The sequence below is a fragment of the Bactrocera neohumeralis genome, chromosome 6, assembly GCF_024586455.1.
Source record: "Bactrocera neohumeralis isolate Rockhampton chromosome 6, APGP_CSIRO_Bneo_wtdbg2-racon-allhic-juicebox.fasta_v2, whole genome shotgun sequence".
Classification (NCBI taxonomy): domain Eukaryota; kingdom Metazoa; phylum Arthropoda; class Insecta; order Diptera; family Tephritidae; genus Bactrocera; species Bactrocera neohumeralis.
This window is the reverse complement of record NC_065923.1, coordinates 25,568,663-25,587,209: the sequence shown is the minus strand read 5'-3', so window position 1 is coordinate 25,587,209 and position 18,547 is coordinate 25,568,663. Positions and strand designations below refer to the sequence as shown.

Sequence of the window (18,547 nt, the reverse complement as noted above, 5' to 3'; positions counted from 1 at the left end):
GCAAACGTATACATGATTGCTATTTGTTGGTAAGTGGCAAGTTAGTATATTTTGTAGAATCAGCTGTTGTGCTGTCAAATTGATTGTGTCACAACAAAGCAAAGTGTACGATGATCTAGCGGAAGGAGGAGTCAACAAACTATATTAAATAAGTGAATGTGGGGGTGCAAATTTAATTGATAACGAAAAAAGGAAAAGTTAACTTCATTAACTAACTTAAAAGTGGAAGCAAAATTTTGTGTATATTAGTTTGAAAGTGAAATAGCATGAACGAACTGAAAGCACCGTCTCTACAATCGCTCTTGGAGTCGGATCGTGGATCTAGTGACAGTTTGCTTGCCGAATCGCTTCTTGATGTGGACGATGTAAATAAATAGCTAATAATTTATATACGCATATATGCTATATATTTTGCATAATTTTCAGTTGGATGATGTGGAATATTCAATTCCTCCCAGTGGTGAATTGCCGACCTTAGAGTCGGCATTAAGTGAATTTGAAGCTGATTCGGACATAGGTTCGGAATTGGGCGTACCAGCACCAGCACCTACACCAACGCCCTCATTAGCAGAGGAGGGTGGAGTACGCAATGGTGGTGCAGGCGGAGGCGGTTCCATAATGCGTTATGCCATGATGCACGGTGTATCTGCACAAATTGCGTCAGCTGCTGTAAGTATTAGAAATATTTTATGTAGTTTCTTAATTTATTTATCTTTTTTTAATGGAACCTTCAGGATCGGGTAAATGCTGGTTTTGCAACTGCGTGCGCTGTGTCAACCTTAATCGGCATTGGTACCTCACATGGTCACATTCTCAATTTCGACATAACACAGACACTACGTTGGGCACATCAGGACAAACACGGACAAGGTGCTGTATCAGCATTGTCCTATAATCCGGACTGTACACGTCTATTAGCTGGCTATGCACGTGGACTAGTTGTAATGATTGACACACAATCCGGCGACGTTTTACGCAATCTATTTGACGCGATTACTCCAAATACTGGAGTTCTGCATTTAAAATGGACCTCTAGACCGGCACTTGCGCTGTGCTCCGATTCAGGAGGTTCAGTATGGTCGTTGAGCTTCACAAGAAAGTTGGGCATACGTGGTTGCTCCTCTCGCTGTCTTTTCAGTGGAGCACGTGGAGAAGTTTGTACCATGGAACCATTGTTGATAGATAGTTCGCATGACTTAGATCAATATTGCATTATTGCACTCGCCACTTTATCCAAATACTTTATTGTAACCATACGTCCACGTCTTAAAGTGATTAAGTATCACGCACTTCAGGGGCCAGCTGATTGTTTACCCGTATTGGCATGGCAAATGGTTCTAATACAAGCAGCAGATACTACACGATCTTTTGATCCAGTTCTTGTAGTAGGGCGCGGCAATCAGTTGTTTTTCCATCAACTTTTTATGACAAATGGGCGTATTTCTTTACTGTACTTGCGGCATGTACAAATGCAGACAAATTTATTATCGGTTCATTGGTTGGGCCCAAAGTGTGTCGCATGCATGGATATATCGGAAATACTACATCTAATAGATGTACGTTCCAGCAAAGAACTTGAATGTATTGATATGGCTAATGCAGGATTAGTATATGGTTCAGCGCAATTCAAAGGACTTGCGACCGGCGGTAATGTGTCACCTGCTTTAGCTTTGGCCGGCACACATGCGTGTTACAACTCCCTAATGTCACGAGGCACACAATTGTACATTTTGGGTGCACGATCCTTGCATATGATTGCTGTGCGTACATGGACAGAGCGCATTAGCTACTTGGTAAGAAGAAAATTGTATTTAGAAATATTATAAATTGTATTAAAAGTTCTCCTAATATATGCGATATCTAGGTGAAAAATCAAAGATGGCAAGAAGCATGTGATCTTGCGTTAGATGGTTATCGCGCCACTGCGGAGCGTCCCAGACGTAAAGCACAAGCAAAAGAGCGTATCATTATGCTTTTCAAAGAGTATTTGGCTGCATCGGCTAGAGCGCCTGATTACTGTCTGGGGCCTATTGTGAAGTGTCTGATCACAATAGGTGAACTGGAATTGCTATGGACACAATTGTGGGAGCGCTTACAAAACAAAAGCCTTTATCTACAACATATCACCGAGCACATAGAAAACGATAATATTCATCGTGTCAGCCCAACAATTTCGCAAGCATTAGTAGATCATTGGCTAGAAATATCACCAACAAAATTAGAAGAAATTATACTTAAACTTGACTGGACCTGCCTTGATTTAAATCAAGTGCTGAAGGCAGCCAAACGTTATAAGCTTTATCGCGCACAAATCTACCTCAATACACATGCACTTAACGACTACTCCAGTCCGCTTACGGAATTGATACCTTTAGTAGCGCAAGAACCATCGGGTCTAGGGAACGCGCTACTCGTGTACATATCAAGTTGCCTGGCGGGACGTAGTTATCCAAGTGGTGAAATACCCACCGATTTGGTTCAAAATGTCAAACACGAGGTCCTACGCTGCTTAACTTCGCTACATTCAAATACTAGTGTACCGAATGAACTGCCATATCCTTACTTGCGTGCGCTACTAAAATTCGATACTAGAGAAACCTTAAATGTGATTTCGTTAGCTTTTCAGGAGAAGGAATTTAATGGTGAACTCGGCTTCTCGCATCGCAAACGGATAATAAACATACTTTTAGAAATAATGACACCTGAAAACACAACGGTAAGATAATATTTTATATATTTTTATATCCTGGTAAGTTTGTCACCTAGTTTCTAATACCCAGTAAGAAACGCAGAAGAAACAATAAAATACGCGAACTAGTTCCTCAGTTTTGAGATCTCGATGTAAAATTTTGCACACGTTTGTTTTTCTCCAAAAAGTTGCTTATTTGTCAGAACCGCCGATAACGGTATTTGTAAAGCGTATTTTAGCTTCGGTGCAACCGGAGTTGATGTTTTTTTTTCTTGTTTTTTACATATGGAATATAAATATGATAAAATATATTTTGATACGCACTTTTCTACTCTTTTATATTTTTTTAAATAAATAGTGGGCGGAGATCGGTTGCCTTCTGAATTTCATCGCCCAGCAAATATCCCAACAATGTTTAAAACCCGACACTCAGCTGCTGGAGAAAGTGCTCAATCACTTGGCGAAAGAAAAAATAACTAACGAAACTACACGGCAACATTCTGAACGCGAAAGTGCATGGCATGAACTGCTCATCAACAATTGTCTAGACGAAATTAGTACGGATGAGGAACAGTTGCGTCTGGCGAAACGCGCACACTGCTACTATGTGGAAGAATACCTACTGGAGAAGCTGCAGCGTTACGATGATATTGTTGAATGTTATCTAAATAATGATCAGCGTCATGACACCATGTTCAGCTATATGGAGCGGCATGTTCAACAACCAGAGCGTAAAATTTACGAACAAATTGAGAAACACTTCAAACGTATGCTGGAAATAAACGCCAAGGAAACAACGCGTTTAGTAGATTTCCACTTTAGTGCGAAAATTGACAAATTACTCGAAGTGGTGCAAGAAGATGATCAATCATTATTAACTTTTCTAGAGCATTTACATAGACGACGATTTGTTTTAACTGCCGCGCAAAGTGCACAATTGCTAGCACTTTTATGCAAGTTTAAACCAGAAGAAGTCGACGAATTTGTGCGTCAATGCGACGAGTATCGTGTAGATGAGGCGCTAAGCTTAGTCTTAGCGTATAAACTGAACAAATCGGCCATATATCTATATGAAAAGCAAGCCAACTATCACAATGCATTCGAGTTATCCGTAGAATTATTGGCTACATTACATGGAGAAGCGGCCGCTACTTTTGCCCAAGAAATAAGCGATTTGTGTGTACGTGCCACAAATGTGCTTCCAAAAGCGGATTGCGAACAGTTTTGGTTTACGCTCCTACAGCAGATATTGCCACGTGATGACCTCAAATCCAGCACAAAGCATATGTTACATTTATCGTCACAGTATGTCGACTTACCAAAACTGGTGCAACTTGTGATGAACACCCGTAATGTATCGGGAAATTTCGGTGATATTAAAGACTTACTAATGAGTATGTTGTCACAATCTCGTCTCGAGACAGATACCATGGAGAAAACGCTGCAAGTCAAATGTCAAGATCTAGCAAACGCTTTTGCACGTAAACGTTCCGAGGCTAAGCGCGGTCTGCTAGTGTCGGCAATGCGTTGTGCCATTTGCCAACAACGTTTGTATAACCAAAGTGATATACTTGTCCTAGGCGGCTGTGGACATGCTGTCCATGACCAATGTGCAGCAACATATAATGAAACAGTGCAATCGCGCTTGAATAACGGTGATATTTCGCAAACGACGCAAGCGGAGAAAGATGCATATAATGGTATTCATGTTGCATGTCCGCATTGCTCAGCGGAAATGAGAAACAATTTTTACAATAATATAATTAAACTATCAGAACCTAAGCCTACAGTGTTTGCGCTGTGTGATGCGGCTTTTAATATACAACAAGAACAACAAAATGTAAATCAAATGGGTGTATTGAAATTAAAAGCGCCACCACGAAAGTTTACTTGCAACTAATAATAATAATGAAAGTTAAATATGGCATTTTGCATTCCTTCGTTTAAACATCTCATAAATAACTATGTATTTCATTTGCTATTATTTGTTTTTGTAAAGAAAAATGTGTCATCTATGATTACTGAATCACTTTCAATGCTACAAATTATTGAAAATCAGTCGGGGAAATTTCGCTAAAAAAATTGAAATACTCATAAACTATTGCAAAATATTTTAATTAAACCAAATAAAAATTATCTAACATTTCTATATATCTACATGCCCGAGATTTTGCAGTTACAAACAAAAACGTAAACAACACACAAGCAGATTTTCCATACATAAATTTATACACTGTATTTCAACGAAATAAAAATAAAAATCATTTTAACTAATGATACCAGGTAATTCGCATATATTGATGCTAACATAAACATATGTACCATATATGCAAATTTCGTACATTTTTAAAAGGATATAAAAAATCTAGTATTCGTTTTTAGATTATCTGTTCCTCTTATTTTTTTTAACTTAATTTCATGTACGTTAATTTATGCACAATTTAAACGGCTTATAATATATTTTCGAGACTCAATGAAAGTGATTCAGTGTTTGCAATTGATTTGATTTTTTTAAGAAGAAAAAAATAGTTCCTTCAAGTTAGATACACAATCATGGCAGTTTGTTATTCAGTTGATCACTTGATCCGCAGCACTCGTTTTTCTTTTGCGCATGATTAAGCCAACAGTATTCCTTGCAATTTACTTACTGCATACTAAAATTTTCTAAATAGCGAAAATCATGTGTTGTTTAAGTCACAAATTTACGAATAAGTTTTTGTTTAAGCTTTAATGTATATGTATGTATGTACGATAATAATAATAATCGAAATTATTCGAAAAATGCCTGCAATGCATTTGAAGAAAAGTTATATATACAATACTGTAACTTAACTAACAAATAATTAATTAAAACACAAACCGAATGTAGTTAAATATAAATATTTACATAAAATGAACTATTTGTGTTTTAAAATGCGAAAAACAACTATCATTACGATGATAGTTCTTTGGGATATAAATTGCTATAGTATTGAACAAATTCAGCACATTGCTCCGCTAAAGAAAAAAAAAACAGTTCATTTATTTATAACATTATTACCAGTATTTAATTTACTCACATTTCAAAAAGTCCATTGTGCCACGTTGGCGCAGATTACGCAATTGGAAGTATTTAAAAACACTATGGAAAACTAAATCATCCTTAGCCTTTTGCGCTGCTTCGAGGAATTTGCGCGCCGATATGCTATCATTGTTCATCGAATTGCGTGCCAATCGTAGGGCATCCACCACTTTACCTTGACCCAAGAGCACCTCGATTATTATCTAATAAGTATACAAAATATATATTTATTAGGGTATAGCTACTGGATAGTATACGTTATATATGTACTTACATCATGCGCTTCGATCTTACTCAACATGTCGAGCGCTATTTGCGAAATAGCCGGATCAACATCGGAATGTGAAAGCAAAAAACACGCGATTGGTTTTGACTCCAACAACAGTGAGTAACTGACTAAATGCCGCAATGTATCAAAGCTGCGATTGCGTATAAGTTCACTTATAATCATCTTGCTAAGATCTTCTTGCGCGGCGATACTATGTTTGTTCAAAGAGTATAAATAGAGAATTAATATCGTTTCGGTATTTGCGCGCTCACTTATAAGCTGGAAGACGTATTGGAACATATCCTGTTGTTCGATGAGCACTTTCGGAGCAGGTGGCAGTTTTATAGTTGTTTTTACATTTGACGGTTGGGCAGTTTGCGTTTGGAGTTCTAATTGCACCCATGAGCTAAGCAAGATATTAATGAGAAAATTTTAATAATTACACCCATTACCCAGTTTATTATTAATACTTACGCATAAACCTTATTGATTTTATTAAAAATGGTCTCCAGCACAGGCAACAGTGTGCCGTTGTATTGTTCGTCTACCATTTGATGCACTATTTTTAAAAGTGCCTGTTTGCCACTTGTACGCTGCAGCAAGAACTCTGTGAGCCGTATGCGGTCAGATATAAGTGTACAAAGTTGTTCTACGTTAAGATTTAAATACCACATACAACCGAGCTTGGCATCAATTACAATATTCGGTTGGAATAGCACCCAATGCATAGAATCTGTAACCAAAACCAATTATTAGAAGCATAAAATACTTATTTATGTAATTATTTAACACATTACACAATTCGCATTGCATTGTTTGTCCGTCCGGCGATAAACTTGGTAATTTCAGCGCAAACGGGCGAATCGATCGTCCTGGCGTAATGGGAGTGTGATATGTGACACCATTTGCTTGCTCACCACTTAAAGCAATATCAAATAAAAGTGAGGTAGCTGAAGCCTGATGGTGTACAACTATTAAGTTATCTACAGTATTGATTGCAAATCGTCCAACATGGCCAAGCCTAAGTACATGACATTTGCGTGGTGCTAAGCCGGGTCCATTAAGTAGGTACACTTCGACTTCCATCATACCTTCCGGGTTTGCTTGTAGCAGGAACACCGCCATTGTGCCGTATACTTGCCCCAGCGTTACTTTACTCTCCTGAACTTCACTATTAGTATTGCCCACTGTAAATTATATATAAATATATAATAACAATCTTAAATTAAAAATTGAATAATACTCACTTTCCAGCTTTGGTAGCTTTGTTATAGACTTTTGTTTGATTAATATTGGTACCAAAGAATTGTTGTCTGTTGAACAAATCAGAGCAATATTAGATACAGTACACCAAGCAAACCATTTGATGCCAATATTCAAAGACTTTACAGCACGCAATTGTCGCTTTTCTGGTATAACGGTGAAGATCTCTATGCTACTATTTGAAATTATTGCAACCTCGCGCGTATGAACCCATACGAAACCATATACGAGTGCTTTAATTTGATGAACAATACTTTCTTGTAGTAACGGCTGCTCTCCTTGGAAGCAAATGAATTCCACAGCATTTTCTCGACGTTGTACTGCCAATATTTTATTGTCTGGCGAAAATTTAATGGAACGAATAGTACCACGATCATTCATACAGAATGATATAACTGAATCCTCTGTTGGGCCCTTAACTATCACACCAGTTGCGCCACCACTACGCACAGCAAAAATCTAAATAAAAAATTACTTAGTATCATTTATCTTACACACTTGTTTTAATACCTGGCAATTGGAGTCATCAAAAAATACATTTGTTAATTGGCTGGCTGCGTCAAATCGTATCGGACATTTGGACAGTTCAATATAATGGAGTGTTTCCATTTTATTAGTTTTTCTCTACTTTTCCTTTTATTTTTAATGAAAAAGTCTTTATTTGCACTTAAAACAGAGGAGTTGCTAAATATGCAATTAAAATAATTCCTTAATCAGCTGTAGTTAATTTGTTTATAAGCCATTTTTCAGAGATGCCATACTGTATTTATATTTTAATTTCTCGATTTCTAAAATTAATTACACCTAATTTTTATTAAAGTGATATGTACTAATTATGTAATACTAATACTTTTTTAAATATTCTAAAATATTGAAAAATGTGTTGATACAATATGTTTTTGGGAAATCAACAAAATTTGAATTTTGTATATTTCCACTTACGTTTTTCTTGCTTAAATATCTATTTACCAACACTGTATTTACAGCTGTTTTATATTGCAATTCTTTTAAAGTATTGCTGGAAAGGATAGGGTAACTCGTTAATCCCATAGGAACTGATAGGATTTTGCAAAACTGTCTTAACACAAACAACTCCCGCACCAACTTAAATTCTGCTATATTACTTAAAAATGATCGGGTACGTATTAAAATATAAATTTTTTCAGATCCCATATTTACGTAATGGGTTTTTACCATTTATGTCCATCGCAATTATCTGAACATTTATAGCTTTCTTGTACGAGCCGGCATTATTGTTGGTGCTGCATATTACTCGAAGAAGCTGGGAGTATGGGGTAGCCCAGAAGAATCGGAAAAGCTATACAATGAATTAAAAGAGAGCATTCGCCCTCACGCAAAAGAGTTGGAAAAGAAATTACCTTTTGAAGTTCCAGCGTTACCAGAAACCGGAGAAGCACGTTTCCTGGCTAAGCATTATTATAACGAAGGAGTTAAAAGCACATTCCACTTTATTGAAATGTTGCCATGTTATACGGGTCAATTGTTGCACAAAGCTAAAGTGGAATTCGAAAAATTCGCTACTCCCCCATCCCCTAGTACTGAAAAGTAAAACTTTATTTTTTTGTATAAAATACTCGATGTTACAATTTCTATTTATAAAAGCTAATGCAAATTAAATAAAATTATGTAAAAACGAATTACCAATTAATTTAAACAAATATTAAGACTTAATTCAACAACGTGTGAGTAATGAAATCTTCACAACAGATTGATCTACATTATACGAAAACTATAAGGATTTGTGTGATATAACCATCCTTATATCTGCAAGTTACATGCGAATATTGCAAAAAAGGCACGCCACGAACCCATGCTCTAATAAAAATTCTCCATTTAAAACACTCGCTTTTTAGTGCTGGAAGAGATAAGAATTATCCAAGAATCTTCTTGTTAAACTATTTAATAATTTAGAAACGCATTAAACATGTAGCGCCAATGGAGGAATGTGCAGCTCGCTACAACAACAATAAATATGTAACGAATGAATAGCATACCAATGCAATTAGCAATGTTTCGGTGGATAATAAACGATTTTATTCCATGTTTACAAAATACTAATTTTATTGTGTAACTGCTACCATTTAAGGTTTAGTTTTCAGTTTCCAAATTGCATTTTTACCGCTTCGCAAATGATAATATAATGCGTTTTAATACACACATATATGATGTTCTTAAGTTGCTTAGCTATCGATATACAATCTTAATAATTTTATAAAATAAAAGTCGTGCAGTTTTTTTACTTTACTTTCTTTTTAAAGGTGCAACCTTATATGTACGTTCTGTAAGTAGTTATCATTAACTTCTTATATTTAATTACGACTATCATTGTTCAAAAAGGTCCTTTGCATATCGATAAGTTCGTTCTTGTTGATAATAAGTTTATTATGTTATTTTTTTCAGTTAAAATAGAAATTAACTGCAGTGCAAAATCTAATCGATGGTTTCAATTGTTGCTCCTGCATCGACAAGAATACACACGCACACTAATTCCTAAAACATCCGCTCCTATAAAATATATATATAGCGGAGGTTAATAGAAAATGGCTGTGTTTGTTACTTTTGCTCCATTTTAGTTAACACCTTATTGCTTCTAATATATTGTTGTAACTGCTGCTGTTGGATTCGCTGACTTCATCTCTGTTAGGTTGTGTTTATATTGTTTAAAAGGCAGTAACGGTAGCCACACTTCAGGCCTTTGTTTCCACTGCCGGAGTGGTTTCGACCTTCGATGCCGCCGCATCCGCACCAACTGCGGCGCCGGCACCACCCTTCTTCTTAGCACCACCTTTACCCTTCTTACTGGGTTGCAAAGGTGTAGCGACAAGTTCCTAAAAAAAAAAAAACAAATATACTTAATAAATTTTAATTCACCATCAATAGATTTTAATAATTACTTTCAGTTCTGGCTGAGCTATGCTATGCTCACTGACATACAACTCCTCCGTGAATGGGATACCAGTAACCAAATTGACACCATTGGGCATAAGCAACACAGTATGCTTGAATTGCGCAACATATTCAGCTGTAATGTAAAAAAAAAATATGCTTAAAAAATCTGTACAAATTTATGCACAACAATCAAAGAGTGAGGAATAAATTGTATACGTTCTGTAAGATGGCATTTCTATGTAGAGATAATGTCATCCACGAATAGACCGCAATTTGATATATGCAAAAATGTTTGTACTACAGTAAATTAAGGAAGCAATTGTAGCAAACAAATTCTTGCAAAATTAGTATATAAAAATTTTGAATAAATTATTGCAGTAGTAAATTTTGCTTAAAGCAGGCAATAAGTGCTCTAAGAAAATTTATAACTGTATTTTATCTTGCAAGGTGTCTGGCCGTGAGACGAAATTGAATTTCATTAACGGAATTAATGCTTGCAGAAGATATCACTCGACTGCTACGACAAAAACTCACCTGGTTTTTCGTATAGAACTTGGAAAGGCTCAATCATCTTGTGCGATACGCATTCGACAACACCCATACGCGCTTTTGTTTCTTCATCAAAGTGTCTGATATTGAAAGGCATATTTCCGTATTTTGTTTTGACCTGTAATTGGGCGAATTATTAATATTTTATAAGAAATATTGAATGCGCCAAAAAATTTTACAATTAACAATTACAAAACACATATTTCTATTTACTACATAACTTTATTGTACCTTACCTCTTGCAGCAACGCACGTGATGCCTTTAGCTTCAGCATATAATTTTCATCTGTTTTCTTATATATTGAGACCTTTGTATCCTTCTCGCGACCCTTTAATAGAAAAAAATATTTGTTTAATACAGTTCTTAAAAAAAGACTAATTAGTTTTTGTATAGATGTCCTCAGATCTCATAATCTTACAATCTCTGAGCATCCGTCTACGGTTCAGAACAAGTGTGCCAATTCGGATGAGTAGAACAACTTATGAATTGGAAAATAATCAAAAGAGAATTCAATCGATTACTTTCACATGAACTTTACCGACTGACTTCAAACTCTCAAGCGCTATTTTTTAATCATTGGATATGTGAGACGTGAGATGTGTGATGAATATTTTTCAAACTTACAATGCCTTCGCCGGTGCTCACTATTACGTCGATGGCGTAAACTTCATGCGTCTCGAAAGTACATTTTTCGTGTTCTTTGCGCTGACTTTCATTCGGATTTTGTATGATCGTTTTTTCACCATCAATTTTAAATTGTTTCAACTCATGGCTAAGCATACCTTCAATGGGTTTGCATTTGTATGATTCGCTGACTTGTTGCACGGCGTCGGTGATCGTATAATTCTGCAACAAAATTATTTTTTTTTTTAATTTTTGGAAAATAGTAATGTAAAAATACTTATAGCCAAAAAAACAATTATTATCATTAAAAGCATACACATTTATTCTTGCATTGTTTCAAATGTTGGCAGTGAAAAAAAGAGAAGTGGCAGTAATAGCACAAAATTCTCTTGGTATTACTGTAAATATTTTTTTATGCAAGTGTTGAGACGACCTCTTTCATTGAACATTTAAGAGACAATCCGTTTGCTTGCAAAGTGTTAGTTAATAAAAATACATATTGATGTGCATATATTTATACTGTAATATGTAACAAAAAACTATTGGTGTCGGCAGTCGAAAAAAGAGAGGTTCCAGTATCGCAAACTTCTCATGGTGGACTGTAAATATTTATTTATGCAAGTGTTGAGATGAACTCTTCCATTGAACATTCAAGAGTTAATCCGTTTGCTTGCAAGGTATTAATTATATATATTGGTATGTATATATTTGCACTGTAATATGAACAAATAGCTATTGATGTCGGCAGTCGAAAAAAGAGAAGTTCCAGTATCGCAAACTTCTCATGATGGACTGTAAATATTTATTTATGCAAGTGTTGAGATGAACTCTTCCATTGAACATACAAGAGTTAATCCGTTTGCTTGCAATTTGATATATTTAAGTATATAACTAAAGATTAATTTTAATAATGTTTGACGATAGTTAGGGAGAAATGCATGGTAAGGGCATTGCACCATTGTGGCTCGACAAATTTACTTTTGCAAACAAATGGTCTGATTTTGCCACAAAAGCGAAACTATATTTTTAATTTGTTTGCATATTATATAAAATTTCGTTTCATTCAGATATAAAATAAAAATTGATTAAACTACTTAATACAAGACTGGACCGTATAACACTCACGCTATTTCCAGATTTCAGTAACCGCAGTGCAGCCTGCACTGCCCAATAAGCTGCTAAAACTACGTCAGCTTGGCGTCCAGATACTTTTTTCTCCTTTGAGGCACCAATAACTACTGTGTGTGCTGCTACGGCAATAAAACCATCAATATGTGCGCCAAGATCACTGTAAAAATGTGCAATTGCAAGATTAGTTACTCTCAAGTTTGAAATATCTCGACATATTTGTATTATCTAAAATACCTCTTATAAAAAAATCAAATTAACATATAGTTTACTATTGAATTTCTTTTTTTCTAACATCGCACGTACATTTTAACAACATCTCCTTCCTTAAGAATGTAATCGGCATCATTTTTGGATGGAGAGAAGTGGCAAACGCAGTTATTAACGGATAAACATGTTGGAAATGCAATTCCCTTTTTCAAGTCCTTTTCTTTTTTGTATACCTTAAAAGAAATTAAAAATGTAATTGTATCTGCCATTGCATTTGTACTAATGTTTCTTATAGATATTTTGTTCTCAGATCTCATAATCTTACTATCTTTGAGCATCAATATCTCTCAACTTTAAAATGCGCCAAACCAGTTACCATATGAAATGTCGATAACCAGAAGTAGTAACTCAAATGAACTACTGCAATTTTAATTCAAGTGATATATCTAGCTCTCAAGCGCTGTTTTTAATCATGGAACAGTAAGTTAAAAAAAAAAATTATAAAATGGATAAACTGATAAAATCTTACCTTGCTGGTTTCATCGACAATAAGATTGTCTCCCTTAGTGCAGATATCACGAACAGATGCTTCGACCACACAGAGATCAATAACAGCTTTAAGTGTTTCTGCAAATACAAGGAAATAATTAATATTTTTTTTAAGAACACAACATAATATAAATTGAAAATTGCTCAAATCCCACGTTAAAGGTGTAAATATTAATATACAATGCATTAAAAGACAAACTTAAAACGTGTGCTCTTTACGAGTGTTTTGAAAACAAATGCGTGGCATTTTTACTATTTAACCAGTTGGATTATTTCTCGTTGACATTTAAATACAAGCAAACTAAAAAACCAGTCATATAGAATGGAGTAATAAGTTAGAAATAATCACAAATATTGTTTCCACAATTAATAATGAATTTACCATTATATTTGTAATGTTCACAATTTTTAGAGGTTATGTTCAGTGGTAATGCATTACGCGCCGCGTGGCTTGCTTACATACTTCATTGTACATGTCAGCGCTTTAGTTTTATACTTATAATATATATCTTTAGTTTACAATTGTATTGTTAATTGAAAAATAGAAAAACTGACTATATTCTTATAATAGATTTTGCACCAAACACATATTTATTCTATATGTATACTCACTGTTGACTATTTCACCGGCCAATTTGTATTTGGTTACCACCAAATCTTCAGCAATGGTTTTCTCTGGAACCTCTTTCTCAACTTCGGCCATTTTACTCGTTCAATGCAGATGGACAACGAAATTTAACTTTTCAGTCCCTTAATGGAAAAACTAGGCTTAAAACTTTATTTTTCAGTTAGGCAAGCTACGTTTATTAGCTATTAAAACAAATTCCAATTTAAGCGTTCGAATTTGGTTTTTATAGATTTATAATCAAACTTAAAAGTTCCTAAATACTTTTGTTGAAAAACGCGATCCAATCACAAAAGCTTTATTTCACACGTTGCTCTTTTCGCGACGGTGGAATTGTATAAAAAGAAATCAAACGATGTGAACACGAAGCATCGATAGCTGTTACATGGTTGCCATTTCCAATTTATAACGGCGGAATAAACATATTTGGCCCCGAATTGCCTTTATCGATAGCTTAAAATGATAACTTTGGGCATGTTTTTCTGAAACAACCAATCAGATATATATTTTCTTCGCAAACCCCCTCCAAATATGTTCAATGATGTTCTGCATATAGAAAAACTAGAATAAAATCCATGATAATCCATATAGTAAGAGTTTTTCGTAGCTTTATAATACGAAATTGCGAACACGTTACTCGAAATAATTCTATTTCAGTGTATTATTTACAGTTAACTTATAAATTTCGAAGCAATTTGTAACTATTAAATTAAAGTTAGAGCCGAAACTTAAATTAGATTTAAAGCAATTGTTTTGCTTAGTTTTTACTAGAACACTCTGTCTTTGCAATCAGCTGATTACATGCGTATGTCAATCAGCTGTTAATTTAACCAAAAGTAAATAGATGAATGGATTTCGGAAAATCTTGTGACGAAAATGTGATAGTTTCGGTATAGAAGTGTTTTTAACATTATTTCTTGATTTACGCAAACAACGGGAACAAGCGCGATGTTTGCCCATATAGCATACAGACGGCCGTTGGTGTTGTTAACCCAAAGATGTTTCCTTAACGTAGCCCCAAACACAAAGAAGTTACCTCAGCTAAGCAGGCAACGACTGACGCCATTTCAGTCTCGTCAGTTCTATCAAAAACGTAGTGAATCTTCTACTGATGCAACCATAACTCAAAATATTTGGAACAAAATTTTCGGAAAATATTTGTTAGCTACAAATATTCTGAGTTCGGGTATTTTAATGGTAATTGGAGATTTGGTTGCACAAGAGATTGAATATCGGCGTCATCACAACGAGTTGGATGAATTCGATATCAAGCAAGAACGCTATGACACAAAGCGAGTTTTTCGTATGTTTGTGGTGGGATGTTTACAAGGGCCATTACACCATTATGTTTACAAGTGGATGGATTATGCGATGCCAGTTCGTAACGTGAAGAACACTCTTTGGAAAATATTAATTGACCAAATATTTATGTCACCAGCTTGCATTTTAATATTTTTTTATTCCGCTTGCTATCTCGAGCAGAGGTCTGTGCAAGACACAAATAAGGAGTTGTGTGATAAATTTCCAATTATTTATTTAATGGATTGGGCTATGTGGCCAGCAGCACAATATATAAACTTTAGATATTTGGATACCAAATATCGGGTTATGTTCGTAAACGTATGCACAGCAGTTTATAATATATTTCTTTCGTATATGAAACATGACTATTAATGTGAACTTTTGCTGTATTGCTTTAATATACGTGTGATATCGTACCTAATAGAAAATTTTGTTTTTAAATAAGCAATTGAGTAAATCGTAACAGGCTATACCAGAAATAAATTTCTGATGGAAATGGCATTGTTGTTATACAACAAAAAATTCAAATTCAAATAAACGGTTATTCCACCAGCACGACTTCACGGTGTGGAATATCTTTATCACGCTCAGGATTAATGATATGGATAACTATAACACAATGTAGTTTTAATTTAATTTTTTAGAAATAAAAAAAATTATTTATTATAAAATATTAAATAAATAGCCATTCGTAGAATAAATAGCTATAAGAAGAATCCGCGTTGTGTTTTTTTATATTTATAGTTTATAAATATTATTTTCAACTTGTACTTATTTATTTATGCACAAATAAGCATTAAGCAAAAAATACACATTTGTATGCAAATTATTGGAATCCTACGTCATCAGTGACTGCAACACCGAACATGTTTCGCGCTAACTGCATATGTTCCTGTTGAATAAAATTGGCCATTAATGTTGTAAGTACCTCATTTGCTCTTAAAATCTGCTGCTTTATGATAATTCGGAAATCTTCACGGGCTCCTTTGTCAGCACCACGGGTACCAACGCGACAAACACTTGAGCCGGTTTGCGCAGGCGACAAATCAAACGCAAAGTCTTCATTATGTGCATGCCAAATATGCAAGAATTCTTCGATAAAATCGATTGTTATTATGTAGGTAGTAAATAAGCGATAAGCGAATGCTCTTCGCGATGTTATCAGCGTAAAGATTTGCTCAGCCATTAGCGTCTCACGCGGATATTCAAGTTGTAGTAATACCAATAAGTCACCCAGTATTTGATCAGGACAGTTAGGTTCGTAAAGCTTTCGCTGTAAAATAAAATAAATTTAATTAAAGATATTTCTGTTGTATATTTCTGTTTAATACTCACACTTAGGGTATTAATGATGGCTTTCGTACAGTACTGTATTAATGCTTTCTGTGTCAATGGTATAAATATCATATGGCGGGGCACCTTTAAAGTTAAATGTTCCAAATTATGTCCTTGGGTTGCTGGCAATTCGTCAATAATTTTGACTATGCATTCGAATCCCTGTAGCTGTTTAAAAATGTAATTTAAGATTTAAATTACTGTATTAAAACGTATATATAAGTAGGTCCAAACTACTTACCGTCAAATTTCCTTGTAATAGGTTTAAGCTTAATATTTGCAAATTCTGTACCAAGCTACTAGTTACTATCATCTCAGACATTAATTTCTTTGCCTCTTCCTGGTGGCCGAAGTATATCGCCAAATCAAAGAGAAATCGCGATATCCATGCAGCCAAAGGTAATGTGAGTAGTAATTTGCTGAAATCACGTTGAAATTGCTCCGTATTTAAAAGTTGCCAACATTGTGCGGCGTGAACAAATGCTTTGGAAATATCTTTGCTTGTTGGTGTGGTTAGTGAGATCTGTGGAGGCTCCATACTTTGTACATCTGGTGCTTCCATTTTCCAGTCAACTGAAATTTATTGACAATATATATCAGTTTATAAAAAATTTATAATTTTTTTTTAATTTTACCTGTGAAACCTTCCACCAAAACATGATTAATTCCAGCATCTTCTGATTGTGTATAACAATTCTTGATATAACAATGTAGTGAATAAATAAATAAAGTTGTAGCATAAAAAAGCACTTGGGTACTGCCAGCTGGACTAATTGACACAATTTCTATAAGCTTATCCCAATAAACATTTTGGCCCCAAGTTTTATTGAACGGTAAAAATGTTTCCCAACGTAAAATTTTACCACACAACATCAAAACTTGAAATATCTTTTTCCATATTTCAGTGTTATCACACTTATTCTCATCATCAATTATCTGACGTATATAATATTCCAATGAAATTGTGAATAATCTGCAAACGAGTACAGGAGGCAGCTCTGGTGTTTTGTGGTAAATCAGTGGTAATGCCTCTTCTACAAGCATTTCTTGGTATTTTTGAGGATTTTGTTTCATGCCGTCCGCTATCATTTCTAGTAATCTTGGCTACAATACAAATAATTAGTTATTATTCAAAGTATGTCACTTCTAAACTTACCGAGTGTGTGATGGCAGCTTGTGGGAAACGTTTCAATATGAGTAGCAATAATTTGCATTGATGGATACTGTTTTCGGCATTATTAACTGTAAGCAATAATATTTTATGCTGCACGTCATATGATACATGCTGGAACATTTTCACGTAGAATTCTTGTGCCGGAGTAATTTCATTTTCTGGAGCTCGCAGAGCATTGGTCAGCTCATTTACTTCATTCCACAATTCCGCATTTTGGTTTTGAAAGTTTAACGCTCTACAAATAATTCTATTAAAATGTGCCTTTTAAAATGTCGGTAATATTACTTACATATTGCTAAAGCATTTCGCAGCCTCTTCAAAGTTTTTCGATTCTTTCTCTAGTTTATATGCTTCAAACTGAAATTAGAAATAAATTATAATATACATATATATAGATTATAATATATATGTACATATATTTGTTTTGCGCTTACCAATATTTCAAAGCTGGTGGGATACAATGTTTTTGCTGTTATCAACCAGGCCTTGGCTGATGCAGCATCAGTGCTCCGGAGCTTTTGTGCCTGAGACACCAAATAACTTTCTTCAGAAGTAATTGTTTCCATTACTTATTGAAAAATTATAAAAAAAAACTGTTCAAAAAGTCAGGGTTCTAAGAGCAATCTAAGTTTTTTACAAAACCGGCAACCAGGAAGACTCGATTCAACAACAAATTAATTTATATGAAGAATCAAATGATGGAACCGTTTATTTCCTATAATGATGTTATGCTTGTTGGAAGCAAACGATGAACAATTAAATGAAGAAATGTTATAATATTTTACAGATTAGTTACAGCTCTACAAGAATTTTATCTGACTACAAATGGATATAAAAAAATAAAATTCAATGTTTCTCA

General features: G+C 34.7%; 6 protein-coding genes across 7 annotated transcripts; 3 read left to right on the top strand and 3 right to left on the bottom strand.

The window, feature by feature from the left end:
- Positions 1 to 68: 68 nt before the first annotated feature.
- Positions 69 to 5,586, top strand: LOC126761013 (vacuolar protein sorting-associated protein 8 homolog). The gene is made up of 5 exons (XM_050476874.1): positions 69 to 365; positions 427 to 669; positions 735 to 1,793; positions 1,865 to 2,716; positions 3,048 to 5,586. Exons 1-5 carry the CDS (start codon positions 267 to 269, stop codon positions 4,587 to 4,589), a joined length of 3,795 nt encoding a protein of 1,264 aa, XP_050332831.1. The 5' UTR covers positions 69 to 266; the 3' UTR covers positions 4,590 to 5,586.
- On the bottom strand, positions 5,554 to 7,998 carry LOC126761014 (regulator of MON1-CCZ1 complex). The gene is made up of 7 exons (XM_050476875.1): positions 7,792 to 7,998; positions 7,266 to 7,740; positions 6,816 to 7,205; positions 6,493 to 6,751; positions 6,025 to 6,424; positions 5,749 to 5,953; positions 5,554 to 5,686 (listed from the first exon to the last, which is right to left on the bottom strand). Exons 1-7 carry the CDS (start codon positions 7,888 to 7,890, stop codon positions 5,622 to 5,624), a joined length of 1,893 nt encoding a protein of 630 aa, XP_050332832.1. The 5' UTR covers positions 7,891 to 7,998; the 3' UTR covers positions 5,554 to 5,621.
- Positions 7,999 to 8,263: 265 nt separating this feature from the next.
- LOC126761343 (MICOS complex subunit MIC13 homolog QIL1) lies at positions 8,264 to 8,939 on the top strand. Its single transcript, XM_050477410.1, has 2 exons — positions 8,264 to 8,419; positions 8,512 to 8,939. The coding sequence occupies exons 1-2, from the start codon at positions 8,412 to 8,414 to the stop codon at positions 8,849 to 8,851; spliced, it is 348 nt and encodes a 115-aa protein (XP_050333367.1). The 5' UTR covers positions 8,264 to 8,411; the 3' UTR covers positions 8,852 to 8,939.
- A 374-nt stretch (positions 8,940 to 9,313) lies between these two features.
- On the bottom strand, positions 9,314 to 14,222 carry LOC126761342 (proliferation-associated protein 2G4). 2 transcript variants are annotated; one of them, XR_007667356.1, is made up of 10 exons: positions 13,865 to 14,222; positions 13,233 to 13,330; positions 12,800 to 12,936; positions 12,491 to 12,653; positions 11,366 to 11,587; positions 10,977 to 11,069; positions 10,726 to 10,858; positions 10,197 to 10,324; positions 9,860 to 10,130; positions 9,314 to 9,807 (listed from the first exon to the last, which is right to left on the bottom strand). XR_007667356.1 is itself a non-coding variant. In XM_050477409.1 (9 exons), exons 1-9 carry the CDS (start codon positions 13,953 to 13,955, stop codon positions 9,990 to 9,992), a joined length of 1,206 nt encoding a protein of 401 aa, XP_050333366.1. In that variant the 5' UTR covers positions 13,956 to 14,222; the 3' UTR covers positions 9,314 to 9,989. The 2 variants fall into 2 exon arrangements, 1 of the variants encoding a protein (XP_050333366.1); XM_050477409.1 differs by having other exon boundaries at positions 9,314 to 10,130.
- Positions 14,223 to 14,689: 467 nt separating this feature from the next.
- LOC126761820 (mpv17-like protein 2) lies at positions 14,690 to 15,897 on the top strand. The gene has a single exon (XM_050478229.1). It carries the CDS (start codon positions 14,826 to 14,828, stop codon positions 15,549 to 15,551), a length of 726 nt encoding a protein of 241 aa, XP_050334186.1. The 5' UTR covers positions 14,690 to 14,825; the 3' UTR covers positions 15,552 to 15,897.
- On the bottom strand, positions 15,898 to 18,530 carry LOC126761819 (integrator complex subunit 10). Its single transcript, XM_050478228.1, has 7 exons — positions 18,123 to 18,530; positions 17,978 to 18,045; positions 17,671 to 17,923; positions 17,150 to 17,618; positions 16,756 to 17,087; positions 16,515 to 16,682; positions 15,898 to 16,452 (listed from the first exon to the last, which is right to left on the bottom strand). Exons 1-7 carry the CDS (start codon positions 18,252 to 18,254, stop codon positions 16,006 to 16,008), a joined length of 1,869 nt encoding a protein of 622 aa, XP_050334185.1. The 5' UTR covers positions 18,255 to 18,530; the 3' UTR covers positions 15,898 to 16,005.
- Positions 18,531 to 18,547: the final 17 nt, after the last annotated feature.

Coding starts and splice junctions, on each gene's coding strand:
- LOC126761819 (XM_050478228.1), bottom strand. CDS start 18,254: ATGGAAACAATTACTTCTGAAGAAAGTTATTTGGTGTCTCAGGCACAA. Junction 17,619..17,670: donor AAGCTGCCATCACACACTCG/GTAAGTTTAGAA, acceptor TTTGTATTGTAG/CCAAGATTACTAGAAATGAT. Junction 16,683..16,755: donor TATTACAAGGAAATTTGACG/GTAAGTAGTTTG, acceptor ATTTTTAAACAG/CTACAGGGATTCGAATGCAT.
- LOC126761342 (XM_050477409.1), bottom strand. CDS start 13,955: ATGGCCGAAGTTGAGAAAGAGGTTCCAGAGAAAACCATTGCTGAAGAT. Junction 13,331..13,864: donor GGCCGGTGAAATAGTCAACA/GTGAGTATACAT, acceptor TTGTATTTGCAG/AAACACTTAAAGCTGTTATT. Junction 12,937..13,232: donor TTGTCGATGAAACCAGCAAG/GTAAGATTTTAT, acceptor ATTTCTTTTAAG/GTATACAAAAAAGAAAAGGA.
- LOC126761013 (XM_050476874.1), top strand. CDS start 267: ATGAACGAACTGAAAGCACCGTCTCTACAATCGCTCTTGGAGTCGGAT. Junction 670..734: donor CACAAATTGCGTCAGCTGCT/GTAAGTATTAGA, acceptor TGGAACCTTCAG/GATCGGGTAAATGCTGGTTT. Junction 2,717..3,047: donor TGACACCTGAAAACACAACG/GTAAGATAATAT, acceptor TTAAATAAATAG/TGGGCGGAGATCGGTTGCCT.
- LOC126761014 (XM_050476875.1), bottom strand. CDS start 7,890: ATGGAAACACTCCATTATATTGAACTGTCCAAATGTCCGATACGATTT. Junction 6,752..6,815: donor AACAATGCAATGCGAATTGT/GTAATGTGTTAA, acceptor TTTTGGTTACAG/ATTCTATGCATTGGGTGCTA. Junction 6,425..6,492: donor AAAATCAATAAGGTTTATGC/GTAAGTATTAAT, acceptor TATCTTGCTTAG/CTCATGGGTGCAATTAGAAC.
- LOC126761820 (XM_050478229.1), top strand. CDS start 14,826: ATGTTTGCCCATATAGCATACAGACGGCCGTTGGTGTTGTTAACCCAA.